Source organism: Drosophila simulans, chromosome X (assembly GCF_016746395.2).
Source record: "Drosophila simulans strain w501 chromosome X, Prin_Dsim_3.1, whole genome shotgun sequence".
Lineage (NCBI taxonomy): Eukaryota > Metazoa > Arthropoda > Insecta > Diptera > Drosophilidae > Drosophila > Drosophila simulans.
In genome coordinates, this window is record NC_052525.2 from 19,053,093 (window position 1) to 19,071,054 (window position 17,962).

Consider the following 17,962-nt stretch of genomic DNA (forward strand, 5'->3'; position numbering starts at 1 on the left):
AAATCTGCTGATAATTTACATTCCATAGATTACGTATACGTATTTGTGTACTTGATACCGACTTCGCTGACCATGTCTTGACTCTCATCTGCGTAGTGACGAAATACTGTGTATATAGTCAGGAAATTGGAGAATTCGCTCTGATGAAACGATACTATCAATCGATTGTCAAACCAATCGAAACGTATTTATAAACATTTTACTTTCATTCAGTTTTAAGAAACTTGTGTTTTGGAGGTTTAAAGTGGGCGTGGCCAAAATGTTTTGGGCATATCGATAAAAATGGGCACGACAAATAATAAAATACAAAATTCAAAAAAAGTGTAGGCGTATTTGCATTCTGAATCGAACTTTATAGCTTATATAGTTTATACGGACGGACAGACGGACAGATGGACGTGAATATATCGACTCGTCTAGTGATTTTGATCAAGAATCGGATTGGAATCGGAAGCGCTTACTTTACAATGAATATAGAACACAGTTTTAATCTTTAGGTAACGAAAAAATCATATATTTTAAAAGTAATTATAATAACACGGCGCTCTTTTCGGAAGAAGCCTGTATAGCTTCGTCGGGTATCGTGGATGTCGCTTGCGCAGGCTCCTCTACTGGAGATTCTTCGACTGTTGCCTTCACCTCCGGCATCCTGGTCTCCACCACCGCGGCCGGCTTGGAATTTGGTCTCTTTGCGGGCAGCAAAAGGTTTTCCAGACCGGCGAAGGGCGCTTCGATCAGGATATGCATGAGGTACGAGAACAGAATGGTGAAGCCAAAGTCCGACCAGAATCGAAGCATCTGGAGAAGGGGGGATTCTTAGAATGGATTCAACAATGGCTACCAGAACATGCTACCTACCACTTGATAGTCACTGAAGTAGGTACTAGTGTGCGTGATGCCACCGTTGAAGCTCTCGATGAACATGTGGAAGATGTAGGCGGCGTAGGATAGCCTGGACAGCGGCTGCCACAGGGGAGAGGAGAGGAAGCTGTTGGCCAGTCCTCCGTAGCCGTGCATGCAGGCGAAGACCACCCAGCAGAGACCGAGGGGCCAGGCGATCCTGGTTAGGCTTACGTAGAAGGCCTCCTCCACAATGGGCAACGTGTTCTGGCCATAGACCGCAAACAGGCAGCTGGCTATCAGTGACAACGCAATCAGCCATCCCAGGAGCACAGCCAGGGGATTCAGCTTGAACTCCTTGCCCCGGTTGATGTGAAGGAAGTAGCCGAACAGGATGCCAATGAGGTAGGGAGAGGCACGAGTCTGTGTGGCGTAGTAGAGCCTCCTCATCGAATCACCGCCACTTCCGCTGCAAATAAGAGAAGCTATTGGTCTGATTAACTACATGGGCATCCCTAACATCCACTTACAGCGATAAGTTATTGATGACCATGATGCTGAAGAGGCAGCCGGCCAGAAGGAGCATCAGAACAAAGATTCCGGCGGCCGCCTTCTTGCCCCACTTGTACAGGCAGATCAGGAGGAAGGGTGCGAAGATGTACAGCTGCATGTCCACCGCCAGGTACCAGGAATGACTTAGGCACTGCGAGAAATATATAAGATGATATAAGATGGTGATACAAGATGTCGGATCGGAGGAGCCTACCAGGCTGTCAGTCGCATAGTTCTGCACATAGAGGAGTGTCCAGTACCAGGTGCTCTCGCACGCCGAGTAGTCATCAAAGCCTATTGATCCCTTAAGTGGCCCGCTTCCCCACAGCGGCAGGATCTTCACGTAGAAGAGTATGGCAATGGCCAGGATGGGGGTGAGTCGCAGATACCGATGCAGATACATCAGGGGTATATTGACCTTGCCCTTGGTTCTGGACGGAGTACCAACAAGGTAAGTGGAGTAATTCAAATGATGGGCATAGGCCACAACTCACCTTTCCAATGATCGCAGGGCAATCACCACGAGCAACAGACCGCTCAGGAAGAAAAATGAGTCCACAGCATAGACCGCGTGCTTTACAAACAGACTGTAGAAGGAGTTGACCCACTAAATAGTGGGTATTAATATAGAACTTTCAGTTTTAAAACACGTCCAACTTACCGTCAGAAGGTAACCCATATTGATGTTGGGCGACGTGGCAATCACCATGTACTCATGACCGTAGACCACCCAGATGAAGGACAGGCAGCGGATCCCGTGAAGACAATCGATGACGTTGGGATTCGCCTTGGTGTCCACAATGCGGAATAGGGCACGCGAGTTTGCTCGTGCCGAGAAGGCTTTCACCACAGGATGGATGGTTTCTGCAAGCACAGATGATTACTACGGGTTCAAGGATCGCATTCGAGAGGAACTCACTCGCATCCTTGCAAACGAAATAGTCGAAGATAGTGCAGGAACCCACTATAGCACCCAAAATCGATACGATCACTCTGAAAGTTTAGGAGTTAACCAAATCTCACACCAACGCATTCATTGTGATCTCTACTCACATGGTGAATATGGCGAGGCCATCGTACGGCTTCCTCACTGCAGTCTGGCACGTCTCCTCGGCCACGATCTGCACATCTGCATCAATCTCCACGCTGAGCAGCTGCTGGAAGAGCCTACGGAGCATCGTGTCCATGTTGGCGGCGGAACAGGAGGCAGGAAAGCAGACAGCTGACTTGATCGCTAATATGGGCAGCGCAGTTGGAGCTGGTGCAACCTTGGAAATGCAGTACTTGCCCTTGATGCTGTGACTGCTGGTCACAGCGTGGTCTATTGCAATGCACTCGTCGAAGTTGCCCAAGTTCCAGAAGTTGCCCACCAGCATTCCCGAAGGCAGCACGCCCCAGGAGTCAATCACTGCAATGGAATCGAAAGGCATGGGTCAGAGAGTACCTTGGGTACGCAACATAGCACTCACTCTTCAGGGCCCAGAACTTGGAGGACGAAAGGTCCTTGGACAGGAGGGCCAGATCCGCCAGGCACTCCAGATCCTGCAGCGAGGGGAGCCTCGAGTTCGCCGTGAGATCCTCTAGAGTCACATTGGAGTAGTGCTCAAAGAACTCCACTGACAAGCGTCTGGTGTTGAAAACACTCGAATAGTGATCCCCACCAGCAAAGTGCTCGGTGAGCAGTTTCGCATTGGTCATGGCAAATATGTTGGTCATTTCAGCATTAACACTGGCCAAAGCCAGAAGGCCCAGTCCCAGGATTACCGCCAACCCAGCCATGTTGCTCTGTCTGGCGACGAAATGAATGTGATCGGCTGGCCACCACTTTGGAGGCTTATATTTGTATGAGAGGGTGATTCGATTAATCGAACGTATCTTCACGGACCTTCACGGTCCGTCATTCCACGACTAATCTATAGTCAAAACTTTGGAACGCCAAGTGTTTTAGAATGCGCCCCACACGTACAGTGCTGATAATCAATTCTTATCTATGGACTCCTTTGGCTAGTAACTTATGGTGCTGATTAATCCGAGCATAATCTACAAGCCTGTCACTTACTTGAATCAATTTCAGAAGATATAAACATACATGTCATAGGTTTTTAAAGTAGTTACAACCAGAATAATTGAGAACGAAAAAAAAGCGTGCAATTCTCATGAGAAGAAACCTTCTCGATTTCGAGACGAAATCGATATCAATGTCGATATTTTCGATATTGGCTAGATTTTGAGATCGAAGCTATCAAATCGAATTTGTTGCGCTTTTCGATACTTTACTAGCTTTACTAAAAGTTATAATTTATGCAGACAAAGATGACCATTCTAGTTTATATCTTATATCTTGATTAACCATAAACACTTCATACAATTCACTGTTTAGATACAAGGATTTACATATATCCGATCGCTTGGAAGGCTAAGGATCAGCGACCCCAAGAATAGAAACTCGCGTTGGAAAGTAGAGTGCCTAAACGGTTTTGAATAACCCGCACACTTAGTGATAACAGCCTAATGGGTTCCAGCTGAATTATGAGCAGCACTTGTGTCCACGCAATCAGATCTGCGCTCTATCGCATTATAAGGCATTAGGTGACTCGCACGGGCACTTGAGGCGCATTTGAGCCAAATGTGTCTGGTCCTATCAATGAGTAATTCGGAGAAGGCCGTCCGACTTGATTGGCATCGCGTTGGGAGCATCGAATTGGTCTGTAATGCCCCCGAATAGCGTTGTTATTCGCACCTTATCAGTTATCAGTGGCCAAGCGATTCCGCTTAAACGATTCGTGCTGATTATTCGGGGAAGTGATTTTGTCATGCTCGACTATTTTCAAATATACTCATATAAACCGCAAAGACGCTATCGCACATCAATTGCCAGATAATCAAAGTTTCCGCCTAACGAGCCTTCTATCGAAGTGCAAGAAGGGGCTGCAAGATTAGATGGGAAATTCCCATGGCTAATTTGAAAACAAGAGGAACAAGGAAGCCAATGGTCAAGTGGACATCTCGACTATCTGTTGGAACTATCTAAATTAAAGACATCTATCTACATTTGCTGAGTTGTAATTTCAAACTGAAGCCCTGGCTCAAATATCTAGCATGAGAATCGTAAAACTACTTTCCTACAGAGTTCTATAGTTTTGGGAGTTCTATAAATAGCACGCATCTCTAAAATATTCTACAATTGCTCACAGGAGTTTCTATTGAGTTTTTGAGAAGTATCCACATAATTTGGTGTTACAAATTACAATTGTTATTTTTAAATCTATTAATCAGTGTATATCATCCTGTATACAATGTCATGTTCATGTGTGAACACTATCAGATACCCCTTGCTCAGCTAGTGGGATGAAGTATGTAAATCAGTGGAAAGAATTGAATCTTTTTGAGATGGCTCTCTATCGCAACCTGCTGGCGTATAGTTCAATTTAATTAGTGGGCGTTAAAGTGGTCCCCACCCACAACTGCAACGCCTACACTTTTCAAATAGGCAGTTTCATACTTTTCAACTTTTCTAATACAAATAATAATAATACAAATAATAATAATACAAATAATAATAATACAAATAATAATAATACAAATAATAATAATACAAATAATAATAATACAAATAATAATAATACAAATAATAATAATAATAACAGCCCCGTTCTCAACGATCTTGATTAAAGAATTTAGATTTCAAAATCTAGCCAAGTCGGAATTAGCTCAGCATACTCAAATCGAGATCGAACCATTCTTAGATTGAAACCGACTTTGCTCTGAGTTGTATCTCCACTCTAATTTATTTATCTTCAACCGCTAAAATCTGAAAATATCAACATTAAGATCGTTTTCGTCTCGAAATCGAGAATGATTGAATGATCTTCTCATGTGAATGATTGATGCCACTGAGAACGCTGGTTTTCGTTCTATATTATATCTTATTCTAGAATATAAGGACGAAACATTTATGATCTTGAAACAGAGTCTTTAATTAGTGAGTCTATTAAGTTTTAAGTTATACAGAGAATCATTATTTTTAGCAAAGTAACGGTTATATGATTGTCTAGTCATCAGATTAAAGATATTTTTTCGTTTTTCTACTTTTACCAAAGTTATTTTTTTTTGTACGACCTTCAGTTGCGACAAGAATCCTTTGGCTTGATTAGCACAATTCCAGGGGCCAAATCTGTTTAGATAATCACTTTTGGTCAAAGTCAGAAAGGTTGCTATTCGTTTTCCTTGAAATCCACTTAAATATTATATTTCGCCATAATGAGCTAAATTACCGAATACTTAGCCAAATGCTCTTAGTTGTATTAACTCAGTTTCTTAGTTGGCAACGATTATGGAGAGATTGTAATAGTAATTGGATCACAATCTAGAAGTTGGCTTGAAAGGATCTCAATCGATCGTTTCCCAGCGATAGCCCACAAAATAGTGACTTTCCAGTGCCGCCAAAACAGCACTTGAAAAGTGTTTTCGTCCAAACAATTCGCACAGAAGCGTCCCGCGTCGTCTAGACTGTTTTATTGGGTTTGGAATAATCGGCGGCTAAATCTGATCCAGTCGGTGGTTACTATTCGAAGATAATTTCTGAGCAGCGCGGACTTTGCTCGTAGTGGGGACATTCCCAAAACCAGCTGCTGACCATGGCAATGATTGGGGCAGTTGCACAAAGAACCATTTGGGACTGGTCGTGAACAAGATTATGGAACGATAACTAGGTTCACCCAGTTCCCATGATAACACTACTGAAGCCCTTCTCTTATCGAATTCCCGACCTCGTATATATAAGATCGTCCGAAGTGCTGCCACAACCAAAGCGCTACTACCAACCCATCAACATGGTCGCCACAGGGCCAATCATTTCGCTCCTGGTCTTGTCCCTGGCACTGACCAGTGCCAGTCTACGTGTGGAGCTTCCAAAGAACTCCTCCTTGGACGTAGGCAATCCAGAGTGGCAGTCCCAATCCTACCACACAATTTCCAGGCTCAGACGCCTTGCAGTGGAGTTCTTCGCCCAGTACCAGAACATAACGATGTCCGATCTGGGACAGGATCTGTACGGGGATAAGGAGATGCGACTACCCACTACCGACGACTTGAGGTGCCTGGCAGATCTGCAGACCCTGGCGAAAGATGTGTCCAACAGAAAATTGTGGGCCCTAAGAAGTAAGTTCATAGTCGATACGGAAAATTAGGATAGGATTACGATTCCCATCGCTTGCAGTGATTGACTCCTGGGGCACTTTTCCTTCGGGTATCCTGTACGGCAATCTGATCGATCTGGGCAACTTTGACGAGTGCTTGGGCATAGATCACGCTGTGACCGCCACTCACAACATCCAGGGCAAGTACTGCCTCAGCAAGCTTCAGCTGGCACCTAGTATCTCCACCTATCTGGCCCTCAAGACAGCGGTGTGCTTTCCCGCCTCCTGCTCCGCCACCCACATGGACACGATGCTCCGAAGATTGCTGCAGAGCCTCCTGAGCATTGAGCTGAATCCAGAGGTGACTCTGGTGAGTGAGAGCAGCTGCAAGACTGCCGATCGGGAACCCTACGATGCTCTAACCATCTTCACAATGTGAGTGTTCTTGAGAGGATTATGGGAATGTTATGGTACTGACATCGTGCTAAATTTCCTCAGAGTCGTGCTATCGATACTGTGCGTCCTCATGGTGCTGGCCACTGTCTGCGACTACTTGGTCTGCCAGGATGACCGTGAGTATTGCCAAAGCTACATGTGAATCGCTTCCAGATCTTAGTGTGATATACTTTTCGGCAGAAGCGCTAAATAAGTGGATTAAAGCTTTCTCCGCGCGCGCCAACTGCCGGGTTCTCTTCAGGTTGGTGGAACCCAGGAGCAATCCCAATGTGATCGACTGCCTCCATGGCATTCGGGTACTGTCCTTCATGTGGGTCGTCTATGGCCACATATACCTCGTATCTATCTTTGGCCCCAACATGAACTTTGCCAAACTGGACACGGTAAGCTCACCCAACATTCCCAACTCACTGAATCCATGATGTAATGATGTACTTTCGCGATGCAGTGGAGCAGATCGCCGTACAGTATGCTATTGCAACATGCGGCATACTCTGTGGACACGTTCTTCTTTTTGAGTGGCCTCCTGATGGTGGTCATCGCTCTAAGAGCAATGGAAAGGTAGGACTCTTTGGATTCAAGCAAGGTGGAGATTATTAATTCCCATTGACCCATTTGCAGAACCAAGGGAAAGCTGAATGTATCCCTGATGTATCTGCATCGCTATCTGCGCCTCACTCCCGTCCTGGCCTTGGCTATCATCGTCTACATGTCGATTCTGCCCCGGATGGGCGATGGCCCACTGTACGGGAAGGTGAACTTCGATGACTACACCAGGTGCAAGGACACCTGGTACTGGACCCTCTTGTACGTGCAGAACTATGCCACCGATGATATCGTAGGTTACCCCACTCCATTCTAACTGGCATTCCGTTGCTTACCACACCCCGAACTTCGCCCAACAGTGCCTAAGCCATTCCTGGTACCTGGGCGTGGACATGCAGCTGTACATCATTGCACCCGTACTCCTGATCTGCCTGTACAAGTGGGGAAAGAAGGCGGCCGCCGGGATTCTGGTCGCCATGCTGCTCCTTGCCGCTTGTCTCTTCAGCATCATGGTCATCGGGGACGTTTCTCTGTAAGTGCTGATAGATATGAACGAATATGGACATGGATATGATCGTACCTAACATACCCTTGCCCAACTTCTTCTTCTGCAGCATTGCGTCCAGCCAGGGGGCAATGAGAAAGATATACTTCTCCACACACACCAGGGCGTCCCCGTATCTGATTGGCATTCTGTTCGGATACTTCCTGCACGTGAACCGGGGAAAGTCCTTCAAGCTCAGCCCCATCGCGGTCGTCCTGGGTTGGCTGACCAGCCTGGCGCTGCTCTTCAGCTGCTTGTATGCCGTCTACGGGTATGCCTTGGATGCGGAGATGCCACCCATTCTGGAGGAGGCCTTCTATCTGACCTTCACCCGGATCGCCTGGCCGCTCGGCCTCTGCTGGGTGGTCTTCGCCTGCATGCACGGCTACGGAGGACTGGCCAACAGCTTCCTCTCCTCTCCCCTGTGGCAGCCGCTGTCCAAGCTATCCTACTCCGCCTACATCTTCCACATGTTCATGGAGAGCCTCAACGCCGGCATTACGCGCACCAACACCTACTTCAGTGATTACCAAGTGGTAAGTTCAGAGCCCCACATGCGTTGGTGGTAGTTCGAAACACTAACTGGGAATCCTTGCAGATGCTTCGCTTCTGGGGCGACTTTGGCTTCACCATGCTCCTCGCCTTCGCTGTATACATTCTGATCGAGGCGCCGTTCGGAAATTTGGAAGGTCTCCTGCTTCCCGCCAAGAAGCCCTGTCCACCGCGCCCAGCTGTGGAAGAGTCGAAGGAGGCCCCGGTGGGATGCAGTCACTCTGCGCCAACGTTGGAAATTAAATCGCCTCTTCCGGCATAAGGATCTCGAAACTATTTATGAGCAAATACATCAATTATAGGTTAAGGACCCTTTTTTTTATTAATGTTAGTTTATTTAAGACATATTTTCTTTAAAACTTACTTCTTTCGTCCTAAGAAGAATTTATATACAAAGCTAGATAATAAACGCATATCAAAGAAATATTATCGATAATTTGTACAATTTTTATAAGTAAATTTGCTTTCTTTATTTTCCTATATGACACACTATCGGATATTAACATTAAAAAATAATTTTCTTTTAGTAATTTGATGGATTTCCCTCTAATCAAAATGTGAGTTTGGCTATAATATACATATATACATATATGTATATAAATATATATGTCAATATCCCAAGCGGGCGATCTCGCTCCAGAAATAATGTTAACAAAAAGGCAGTATAAGAAAGATTTTTGTCACTAACATTTTAAGTCTTAAGCTGAGTTTAAAATGATAAAGACGTGAAAACTATTTCTTCAAAAATTTTTTATTTCTTAGCATTGTCCTTAGTCAACTGACGGGTTATTAGTTGGACCCAAAAATATAGCAAATATTTTACTATATAAATTACATATATGTATATTACATATAAATTATATATATATTATAAATATAATAAATATAAATTTTACAACTATAAATTACATAATTTACAAAGAAACTTCTTTGAAGAGCAGATTTGAATGACTTACTTGAATTTAATTGTGCACACTTTGACTTGTAATAATTTTCACTTCGAATTTAAAGTGAACGGGTAATATCATTTATTTTATACAACTTACAAAGCGTCTGTGCGCGTATTTTACGAACGGAATGAATCAAAGTAGCTTTTTTATAGTTAGATTCACATTACTGGTGGCGAAGTGAAACGCATTTCTGGACAAGTTTCATAGCGGACTTCCAAATACTGAGTTCCCTATAAAAACAATCGTAGAACTTGATTTAATCAAAGCCAAAGCCAAAGTGACGGAAAATTATGAAACATATAAATGTTCTTTATCGCCAAAAAAGTTTAATTAAAACTTATAAAGCTTAAGTTGTAAAAAAATATAAGTTAATATATTAAATTCTTTTTAATTGTTTTTTCATATAACACAATGAGTAATTTTTTATAATTCGAAATGAAAAACGTGAATTACCGTAACAAAAACGCTTAACTGTGCCATCACTATTACTTATTGGCAATAAATAATTGCAAATTATTGACAACAAAGAAGTATCGATAAGATGCATGTGCAAAATGTGGTTTGTGTATTAACTTAATACTTGGCTTAAGGCTTATCGATATTAAAAAGTCCGGCACCATTGTCGCTATCGAATGCCCAAATATACGTGAAAAGCTATTAACACGAACATAACGTGGTCAATTTTAAGTTATTACGCAAATTGTAAGTCAAGTTGTATCGCAATTGTAGATACTTGACTTAATCGCGACATTCGCTCGTGGATTATGTCTTAAGATATATCGATATATTGCCGGCGCAATCGACTGCGGGCACCTATCGAAACGTCCGGCCACACTGCTCGCCGTCTTCTTCTTGTCATCCCTTCCGTTTCCCTTTCTTTTCGTCTTCACGTTTCCGGTGAGTGCGTGTGCTCCGCGAATTTTTAAGCAAAACTCTCTATTAAATACCTCCAATTCTCTTTTTTTTACTTGCAGCGGGAGTATTACGATACGTTCGCGTTCGTGTGTTTGCAAATCAATCCAGGTAATTGTCGCCGAAAACCCCGATTTTCACGCGGCGCACCGGGAAAATATGCGCCCAATGTTGTTCCCGAATGCATGTGTACATTTTTTTTATGTGAACAATGAAGCGAGTCTTTCAGACTCAATAAACAATGTGTGAATTTGGATACCAGCTGGATGATCTGTAGATATATCCTGGCAATGAACCGAATCTAATTGCTATTTTTTTTGTTTGTGCAGAATGTTTATGCCAAAGGCCCATCGTGTCGCGATCTACGAGTACCTCTTCAAGGAGGGCGTGATCGTGGCCAAGAAGGATTTCCATGCCCAGAAGCACCCGGAACTGGAGTCGATCCCCAACCTGCACGTGATCAAGGCTATGCAGTCGCTCCACTCGCGCGGACTGGTGAAGGAGCAGTTCGCCTGGCGCCACTACTACTGGTACCTCACCAACGAGGGAATCGAGGAGCTGCGCAGCTACCTCCACCTGCCGCCCGAGATCGTGCCCTCGACGCTGAAGCGCCCTGCCCGCTCGGAGACCGTCCGTCCCCGTCCCGCCGTTGGCGGCCCACGCGGACCCGGTGACGCCACCAAGACCGGCGAGGATCGCTCCGCCTACCGACGTGCTCCCGGCGGCAGCGGAGTGGACAAGAAGGGCGATGTTGGACCCGGTGCCGGAGAGGTCGAGTTCCGTGGCGGATTCGGACGCGGATCGCGCAACTAAACAACCCAGGCGCTTCAGTTTTTTTTTCTAATGTATAAAAATTACTCAGTAAAATGTTGAACTGAAGATCCATACCCTTAACAATAGAAGAAACCAACATCTGAAAATTGTGTGTGTGTTTTATGATATGACGATCAAAATTATAAAGCAAACGCAAGTGAAATTCCGTGCTGCGCTCTTTTTTTTTTGTTGTTTGGTCCAGTGATTGTGGTGTGCGAATCGGACGGATTCAGATCGCAAGCGTGCTAAATGGTATAGGAATTCCGATGTCAGGCCAAGCTGAAACTGCTGACCCAACACGTTGTCGCAAGAAGCTGTTTAGGGTACTTTAGAAGAAGGATTTAGCAGATAATTTAGTTTATATTGCGAGGTTCTGTAGAGAGGAAAGTAGAAATTCTTACCTTAAACACGTTTTTGAATACAATACATGCATTGATTTTTGTTCAATTTAAAGATTGTTGCATGTGGCTTGTATATTTGTCGATTTGTAGCTCTTTATTATAAAAAGATGTGCAGAAATTCATCAGATTCGTTTATAGCTGTGCCAAAACATAGTAGACTTAGTTAGCATTAAACCAGTTGGCTAAAAACACTGTTTTCGAATATTTAAATAACATTAGTATCCAGTAGCTCATAACAAAAGCTGCATTAATTGCAAGGGCATAGATTAAATTTGCTCAAAATAATGATTTACCATCAAAGAAAATGGAATATTTTCTAAACGATAAACCAAAAGTCTTCTTATGTGCAGGAACGTGTTTTAATGCTCAATTTCGTTTCACAATTAGTTAAATTAAGTAAGTTAAGTAAACTAGTTACTTAGTCTTCTTTTGGTCACGAGCATCTTTTTGTTGTTCTGCAGCTGACTTTTACCTATATTAATTCTAATTCTCTAAATACAATAGTTCCCAAAGTTAGGTTTTAGTTAAATCTTATGTGTCTACTCATTTTATTTAAAAGTTAATGCGCTTCCCCATTTAAAGTTAGTAACTTTCAACTAAGATTTTATGTACTGAATCCCAATAGCCACCTAGTAAGTATGCTGCTATACGCGGGCCATAAGGAATTCGCATCGCTTAGATTACTTATTTAGGCCGCCCAAAAGAACTATAGCAATATCCGAATGGCTATATTCTAGGTTTTAACCCATGGTACACCGGAGTAGAAAACTGGTTTGGATAGTTAAGGTTATGTACCCCGTAAAAAATCAGAAAAACAGTAAGGCATGCTACATTTCACCATTTAGAATAAATCTGAAGATATCTGGAGACTATTATTTCCTTAACATGGCTAAAAGCTGGACATGGACCTATGTTTTCCCGCAAAAACGTTCTGCATCTCAACTGGGACGCACTACCCTGGAAAGTATTCGCTTGCAACAATAAAAAAATCGCTTTGTATACAAAATAATTGTGGTTTCATTATTTACAATTTGCAATACGCATATGCGTTTAAAAAAATTTACACCTAATCTAGTGCTATGTCTGTACCAATAATTTTATGAAAATACGTCTCTTGACCGAGGAAACGGGGCGGGCGTGATGTGGAGACGCCCGGCCCGGCGGCGGAGCTATCGGCGCTTTATCGAGATCTTGCCCTTGGCCAGGTGGGACATGTTGATCTTGACCTTGGTCTCGTTGGTGCGCTTCACCCAAACCTGCAAGAACGAATCATGGTCAGAAACTGGCCCGCTGGACGTGTGACCCCCCAAACGGGGAAGGTTGAACTCACCACCTCGTTGCCAATGGCCGTAATGGTGGCCGCGAACTTGCTCATCTCCTTGCCCTCCACATAGACCTGCTGGCCGCGGCAGAACCATCGTCGCTCGTACAGCAGCTTGTTGTCCTCGATGCGGGTCTCCACCAGGCCGCTGTTGGAGGTCGGCTCGGCCAGCACGTGCATCGATTGCTGCTGCTGGGGGCCGCTGCCGTAGGAGCCGCTGCCGTTTTGCTGGGGAACTGGATTCGGTCTGCCGCGCTGGATGATCTTCAGGTCCGACTCGATTTCCTTGTCATCCAGCTGGTAGACGAGCAGCTGGCCGGTGGCCGGCTTGCGGCGCTTCTCGATCACCGGAAGCGGTTCGTTGGGGCGACGACGCAGCTTGCGCGTGATCGTCGTCTTGATCTCCATGGAATCGTTGGTCAGCTCGATGCTGAAGCGCTCGTTCTCGATCTGGCGCTTGCGGTCCTCGAAGTCCGAGATCAGGTTGTCTTTGAGATCCATCATCTTTTCGTCGTACTCCTTCTGGGCGGCCATCTTCTCCAGCACATAGTCCCGTTCGACGCACTCGCGCATGTACTCCTTGTAGATCTCGTTCATGCGTCGGCGCTCTTTTAGCTGGTTGTCCAGCTTCTTCACGCGCTTCACGTACTCCGGGTGCACCAGCTGGCCCAGTTCCTCAATCTGCTTCTGCAGGTTGAGCAGCTTGTGCTGGTACATTCTGCGGCAGAGAAATGATGATGGATCGAAGATGGGAGGTAAGAACGAGCCACTACTTACTGCTCCTTCAGTTCGCTGTTGGTGCCCATGTTGTTGCTGTTGGAGGTCCCATTCATGGCGCCGTAGCGGCTGGGGCTGCGGAACTCTGTCTCGCTGGCGTCGTCCGTGTCTGGAAGGGAGTGGGAGTGGTAGGGGGAGCAGGAGAGCGTTGGACGCGGAACGTGAGTGAAGCCTCCTCCAGGAACGTCGTCTGCGTACTGGTACTCACCTTCTTCGCTACGCTCGTCGCCTATCGACTCGTCGTCGTAGGTGTCCGCTTGTAGTAGTAGGTTATAGTAGGCGGACATTGTCGTTTTGGGGGGTTCAGAACTCGCGGCTTTGAAACGTGATACCCAAAATCAACAATTTGGTGGCAATTGTTTATTATTATTATTTTTTTTTTCGCTGCGATGCCAGATATACACACGCATACAGAGCAGCAACTACAACAGTATCGATATATCGAACACGAGGACTATTGATCGTTGTCCAGCTCTAGAGGGCAGTATGGACTTTTGGCGACAGGGTTGTCTACCTACCGATAGCACTACTTATCGGATATCGAGATTCTATGCGCGCGTAGTTCAAATTTTTAATTTTAAAATGGCAATCGTTACAGCCATTTCTTCGCTAAAACCTAAAATCATTATGTATATACATATATTCCATTTCAGTAATATGTACATAAATTATTTTATTACCTAAAAAAATTTCAAATTCTATTAAATTTCCAATTGTATTTATTAATTGTCTAGCTTTAATTCTTTATTATACAAATATTACATTTACTTAATATACATTAAGTAACAAGGCAAGCATATCGTGCTAATGATTTTTAAAACAAGAAACACTTTTGAACAAAATGTTACCATGCTTAAAATTAATCAATTAATCAGACAACCAAAGCAAAATGTTCTGTTTATGCATATGTAGGAAAATTGTGGTAATTGCTTCATTTATTAGGCCGTTGTTATTGAATTTAAATTTTGATGACGCACTGCCTATGACATCAGCGGATATATTTCAAAAATATGTCACCGGGCTAGAATGGAAGTGAATTACAGCTTTGTGGGTGTAATTTAATTGAGCAACTCACGGCTGTGGTGCTAAACAAATGATTTAAGCCGTGAACGGCTTACGGTTTCGAACAATAAATAGCCGGCTGTCGTTTTTGCGCATCATAAAGTTTAATTTGTGTATCTGCCCGCCTATAATTAAATAGTGCCCGCACAAGCGCTGCACTCGTACGTATACGTAATACGCGTTTTCACTTATGTATTTACGTACAATCCAACAATCCAACAATCCAACAATCCGCATGGGCGAAAGCATGCTTTGTTTGAATACCACGACGGCTGACACATATTCCGATGCTGTCGTCAAGCAGAAGCCATCCACTGGCCTCCCACGCAGGAGGAGATCGCTATTTGCCCGAGCTGAAAAATTAGTGAGCGCTCATCATCGACCAAAAATTCCATGCTAAATCATCGCGAGCAAATTTTGATTGATTTCTGACTGCGAGGGGGTGGTGGCAGCTAGCTGTTTCGTTTTATTTTGCTTTTCGATTTGGAATGGACTATGAGTTTAAGTGGGATGACATGCCGGCAAATGACTAGAGCACTTATATACACATACTATATATATATATAAATTTCTATATAAATATATGTATATACACTTGTTCTGCTTTTGCTTCGTCGAGAATTCTCTGGTGACGTGGGGAAAATTTGTTTTCCCAATTTCTTGTCGATTCTTCACGGGATTTGTATGTACAATATGTACGTTCTTTCAGTTGTCTTGGCAAAACAATAATACACATACTGCAGACTCATGTTTCTAGATGATTCCTATTTATTATCCACCTAGATCAGCGGAATTCATGAAAACTAATTGTTTTGAAAATGTAATAGTTTGAAAATGGCACAACCTACAATTGAATTAAGCTTGAAATTTGTACGAATTCACTGAATGTGCAAACTGGGAATCCTGTTTAAAAAATGATTTATTCGAAGATCAGATTCTTCTGGCTATTTACAATCTACGGGAGAGTGAATAGCATTTGAATAGTTTGAAAAGAGCACAAACTATAATTGAATTAAGCTTGAAATTAGCACGAATTCACTGAATGTGCAAGCTGGGAATCCTGTTTAAAAAATGATTTATTCGAAGATCAGATTCTTCTGCCTATTCACGATCGACGGGAGAGTGAATAGCATTTGAATACCGATGTGCAACAGATGCGAAGTGAGTGTATTCATTCGTGGACTGCGGAGCGGGGGACTTTGTGGGGACACTGGGGACTTCAAGGTCGAGATTATTGATGAAAATGAGTTTGTTGTTTGGACAGGGGGCATTGCGAGCATGTGGGCGCTGTGAAAAATACATATGTACACGTATGTACATGTGGATGTACAATGAAAACACCTCAGCCGTTGAGCCACGATGATTGTCGTTTTATTTTCGAAATTCGTGATTAAATCTATAATTATTTGGATGGCCCAACTGCCGTTGTCCCCGATGGAATTTCGAGCAATAAAACGGTCACGGATTCAAAATACGATTGTTGGATCCTCTCGGCGGAAAATCCAAATATTAAATATATATTAAATATGTCGCACTTGCACTTAAAAAAAATGGAAGCTTTCTTATGAAAGATGCAATTGTTAAGTTGAAGAAAGATCTAGTTTGTCTAGCTACATATGCATATGGTTTTGTATTCATAAAATATGAATATAAATATTTATTCATTTATCCACATCTCACATTTTTTTCTGCAGTTGCAACCTTGCAATCGGCTCTCATTAATTTCAATTTAAATTTTAATTCCCCTGGCCGACGCTCCCTAAAAGGAAACCTCCGTGCTCGCATCGAATCGAATCGAATCGAATGGACTCGACTTGGCTCGATTCCCGATTCTCGACTCCGACCGCCAATGTCACGCGGCTGAGTCATTTCGCATTTGTTTACAAACAAACCGATGCGGAGTGGGTAGTTCCATGGATATGGCCAAGTACACTGGCAGAAAAAGATACATACATATCATAAGATACTATAATGCCCCACTGTTAGAGGAGGGAACATATTCAATTATATGTATATAATCCAGGGCTGTACATATCTACACAATTTCGCATCTTAGCTCAGCTTAGAGATATTTAAATTTATATTTTATATATGACATATTCAATTTCTCTCCGTGTATTTGGGACGCCAACGTTCTCCACCCACCAGGTCTAATATTCGGATTTATCGACTCGCACACTGGGCGGAATTGGCTTTTTGATTTAAGGTCTTAATGATGATGAGCTCTGGGTGTAAGTAAGCCCGCGAATATGGACAAGGTATCGTGGGCCATCACGCCATAGATGTTCTATTTTAGGACGATGGATAATGCCAACCCACCGCAGGACGGAAAATGCATTTTCCACCAATGTGCACCTCTCTCTCTCTACCGAAGATCATTTCCCAAAACGGTAGGAAGCGTTGATCGGTTAACCGGTTAACCGGTTAACTCAACACGACCGCTTGCAGTTCATTTGCGCACTCATACTTTCCACTCACACTCACAAGTGCTGAACGCCGAATTCGGATAACTATGTGGCCCCAAATGGACTGGGATCAGCTGGATGAGCTTCAGATGCAGTCACAGTTCGAGGAACTCACTTCCATGACTGAATGGCTCCCACGCGAGAAGTTTTAAGCATACTCAAGGCAGATCAAGTTGATCATCAGCTAATTAATAGTTGCTAATGGAACACGTGTTCCTAGAAAGTTTCTTATAGGAGCTATGCTTAATGTCTAATTAATAAAAATGTATTAATTTCCAAATATGTTATGTTATTTCATTTATAAATGAACACCTTAGGAATATTGATTAATTGCAATTGCCACAAAAATTTGTATCCGAACTTTGTTAAGAGGTGTTATAATTAATTTATCTATACTCAATGCATTTATGAATTACTAGCTTATTAACGGAAAAGAAATTTGGAATGTTTTATTTGTATTTGTGTTCTTTATCTTAAGATAAAGAAAATGTTATTCACGAATAATTCAACTATTTGTTTAAAGTTGTGCTTAATTGTAATGACACACATCGTAAACTTTAAGATTGAAAGATCATACTCCATAAGTAGAATATTGGGTAAAATTTTGTGTAAACCAAATTTGTCTTACACTTT

The 17,962-nt window shown here is 43.3% G+C and overlaps 4 protein-coding genes across 4 annotated transcripts; 2 read left to right on the top strand and 2 right to left on the bottom strand.

Moving 5' to 3' along the window:
* Positions 1–513: 513 nt before the first annotated feature.
* LOC27208258 (nose resistant to fluoxetine protein 6) lies at positions 514–4,553 on the bottom strand. The gene is made up of 9 exons (XM_039296817.2): positions 2,862–4,553; positions 2,446–2,800; positions 2,312–2,385; positions 2,054–2,256; positions 1,887–1,999; positions 1,607–1,823; positions 1,371–1,543; positions 859–1,309; positions 514–798 (listed from the first exon to the last, which is right to left on the bottom strand). The coding sequence occupies exons 1-9, from the start codon at positions 3,169–3,171 to the stop codon at positions 529–531; spliced, it is 2,166 nt and encodes a 721-aa protein (XP_039152751.1). The 5' UTR covers positions 3,172–4,553; the 3' UTR covers positions 514–528.
* Positions 4,554–6,173: 1,620 nt separating this feature from the next.
* On the top strand, positions 6,174–9,058 carry LOC6726461 (nose resistant to fluoxetine protein 6). The gene is made up of 9 exons (XM_002107382.4): positions 6,174–6,552; positions 6,611–6,965; positions 7,029–7,102; positions 7,167–7,369; positions 7,435–7,547; positions 7,608–7,824; positions 7,892–8,064; positions 8,147–8,612; positions 8,675–9,058. The coding sequence occupies exons 1-9, from the start codon at positions 6,225–6,227 to the stop codon at positions 8,888–8,890; spliced, it is 2,145 nt and encodes a 714-aa protein (XP_002107418.1). The 5' UTR covers positions 6,174–6,224; the 3' UTR covers positions 8,891–9,058.
* Positions 9,059–10,370: 1,312 nt separating this feature from the next.
* Positions 10,371–11,466, top strand: LOC6726462 (40S ribosomal protein S10b). Its single transcript, XM_016174191.3, has 3 exons — positions 10,371–10,475; positions 10,553–10,601; positions 10,820–11,466. Exon 3 carries the CDS (start codon positions 10,821–10,823, stop codon positions 11,301–11,303), a length of 483 nt encoding a protein of 160 aa, XP_016040044.1. The 5' UTR covers positions 10,371–10,475; positions 10,553–10,601; position 10,820; the 3' UTR covers positions 11,304–11,466.
* Positions 11,467–11,762: 296 nt separating this feature from the next.
* LOC6726463 (sin3 histone deacetylase corepressor complex component SDS3) lies at positions 11,763–14,266 on the bottom strand. Its single transcript, XM_002107384.4, has 4 exons — positions 14,011–14,266; positions 13,803–13,911; positions 13,035–13,743; positions 11,763–12,960 (listed from the first exon to the last, which is right to left on the bottom strand). Exons 1-4 carry the CDS (start codon positions 14,087–14,089, stop codon positions 12,874–12,876), a joined length of 984 nt encoding a protein of 327 aa, XP_002107420.1. The 5' UTR covers positions 14,090–14,266; the 3' UTR covers positions 11,763–12,873.
* Positions 14,267–17,962: the final 3,696 nt, after the last annotated feature.

What these genes read in the sequence shown, in the direction of transcription:
- LOC27208258 (XM_039296817.2), bottom strand. Translation starts at nt 3,171, where the DNA reads ATGGCTGGGTTGGCGGTAATCCTGGGACTGGGCCTTCTGGCTTTGGCC. An exon ending in TTTCGTTTGCAAGGATGCGA is followed by an intron (nt 2,257 to 2,311) that starts GTGAGTTCCTCT and finishes CTGTGCTTGCAG; the next exon opens with AAACCATCCATCCTGTGGTG. An exon ending in GTCATCAATAACTTATCGCT is followed by an intron (nt 1,310 to 1,370) that starts GTAAGTGGATGT and finishes TCTTATTTGCAG; the next exon opens with CGGAAGTGGCGGTGATTCGA.
- LOC6726461 (XM_002107382.4), top strand. Translation starts at nt 6,225, where the DNA reads ATGGTCGCCACAGGGCCAATCATTTCGCTCCTGGTCTTGTCCCTGGCA. An exon ending in AAAATTGTGGGCCCTAAGAA is followed by an intron (nt 6,553 to 6,610) that starts GTAAGTTCATAG and finishes CATCGCTTGCAG; the next exon opens with TGATTGACTCCTGGGGCACT. An exon ending in ACTATGCCACCGATGATATC is followed by an intron (nt 7,825 to 7,891) that starts GTAGGTTACCCC and finishes TTCGCCCAACAG; the next exon opens with TGCCTAAGCCATTCCTGGTA.
- LOC6726462 (XM_016174191.3), top strand. Translation starts at nt 10,821, where the DNA reads ATGTTTATGCCAAAGGCCCATCGTGTCGCGATCTACGAGTACCTCTTC.
- LOC6726463 (XM_002107384.4), bottom strand. Translation starts at nt 14,089, where the DNA reads ATGTCCGCCTACTATAACCTACTACTACAAGCGGACACCTACGACGAC. An exon ending in AACAGCGAACTGAAGGAGCA is followed by an intron (nt 13,744 to 13,802) that starts GTAAGTAGTGGC and finishes TCTCTGCCGCAG; the next exon opens with AATGTACCAGCACAAGCTGC. An exon ending in CGGCCATTGGCAACGAGGTG is followed by an intron (nt 12,961 to 13,034) that starts GTGAGTTCAACC and finishes TCGTTCTTGCAG; the next exon opens with GTTTGGGTGAAGCGCACCAA.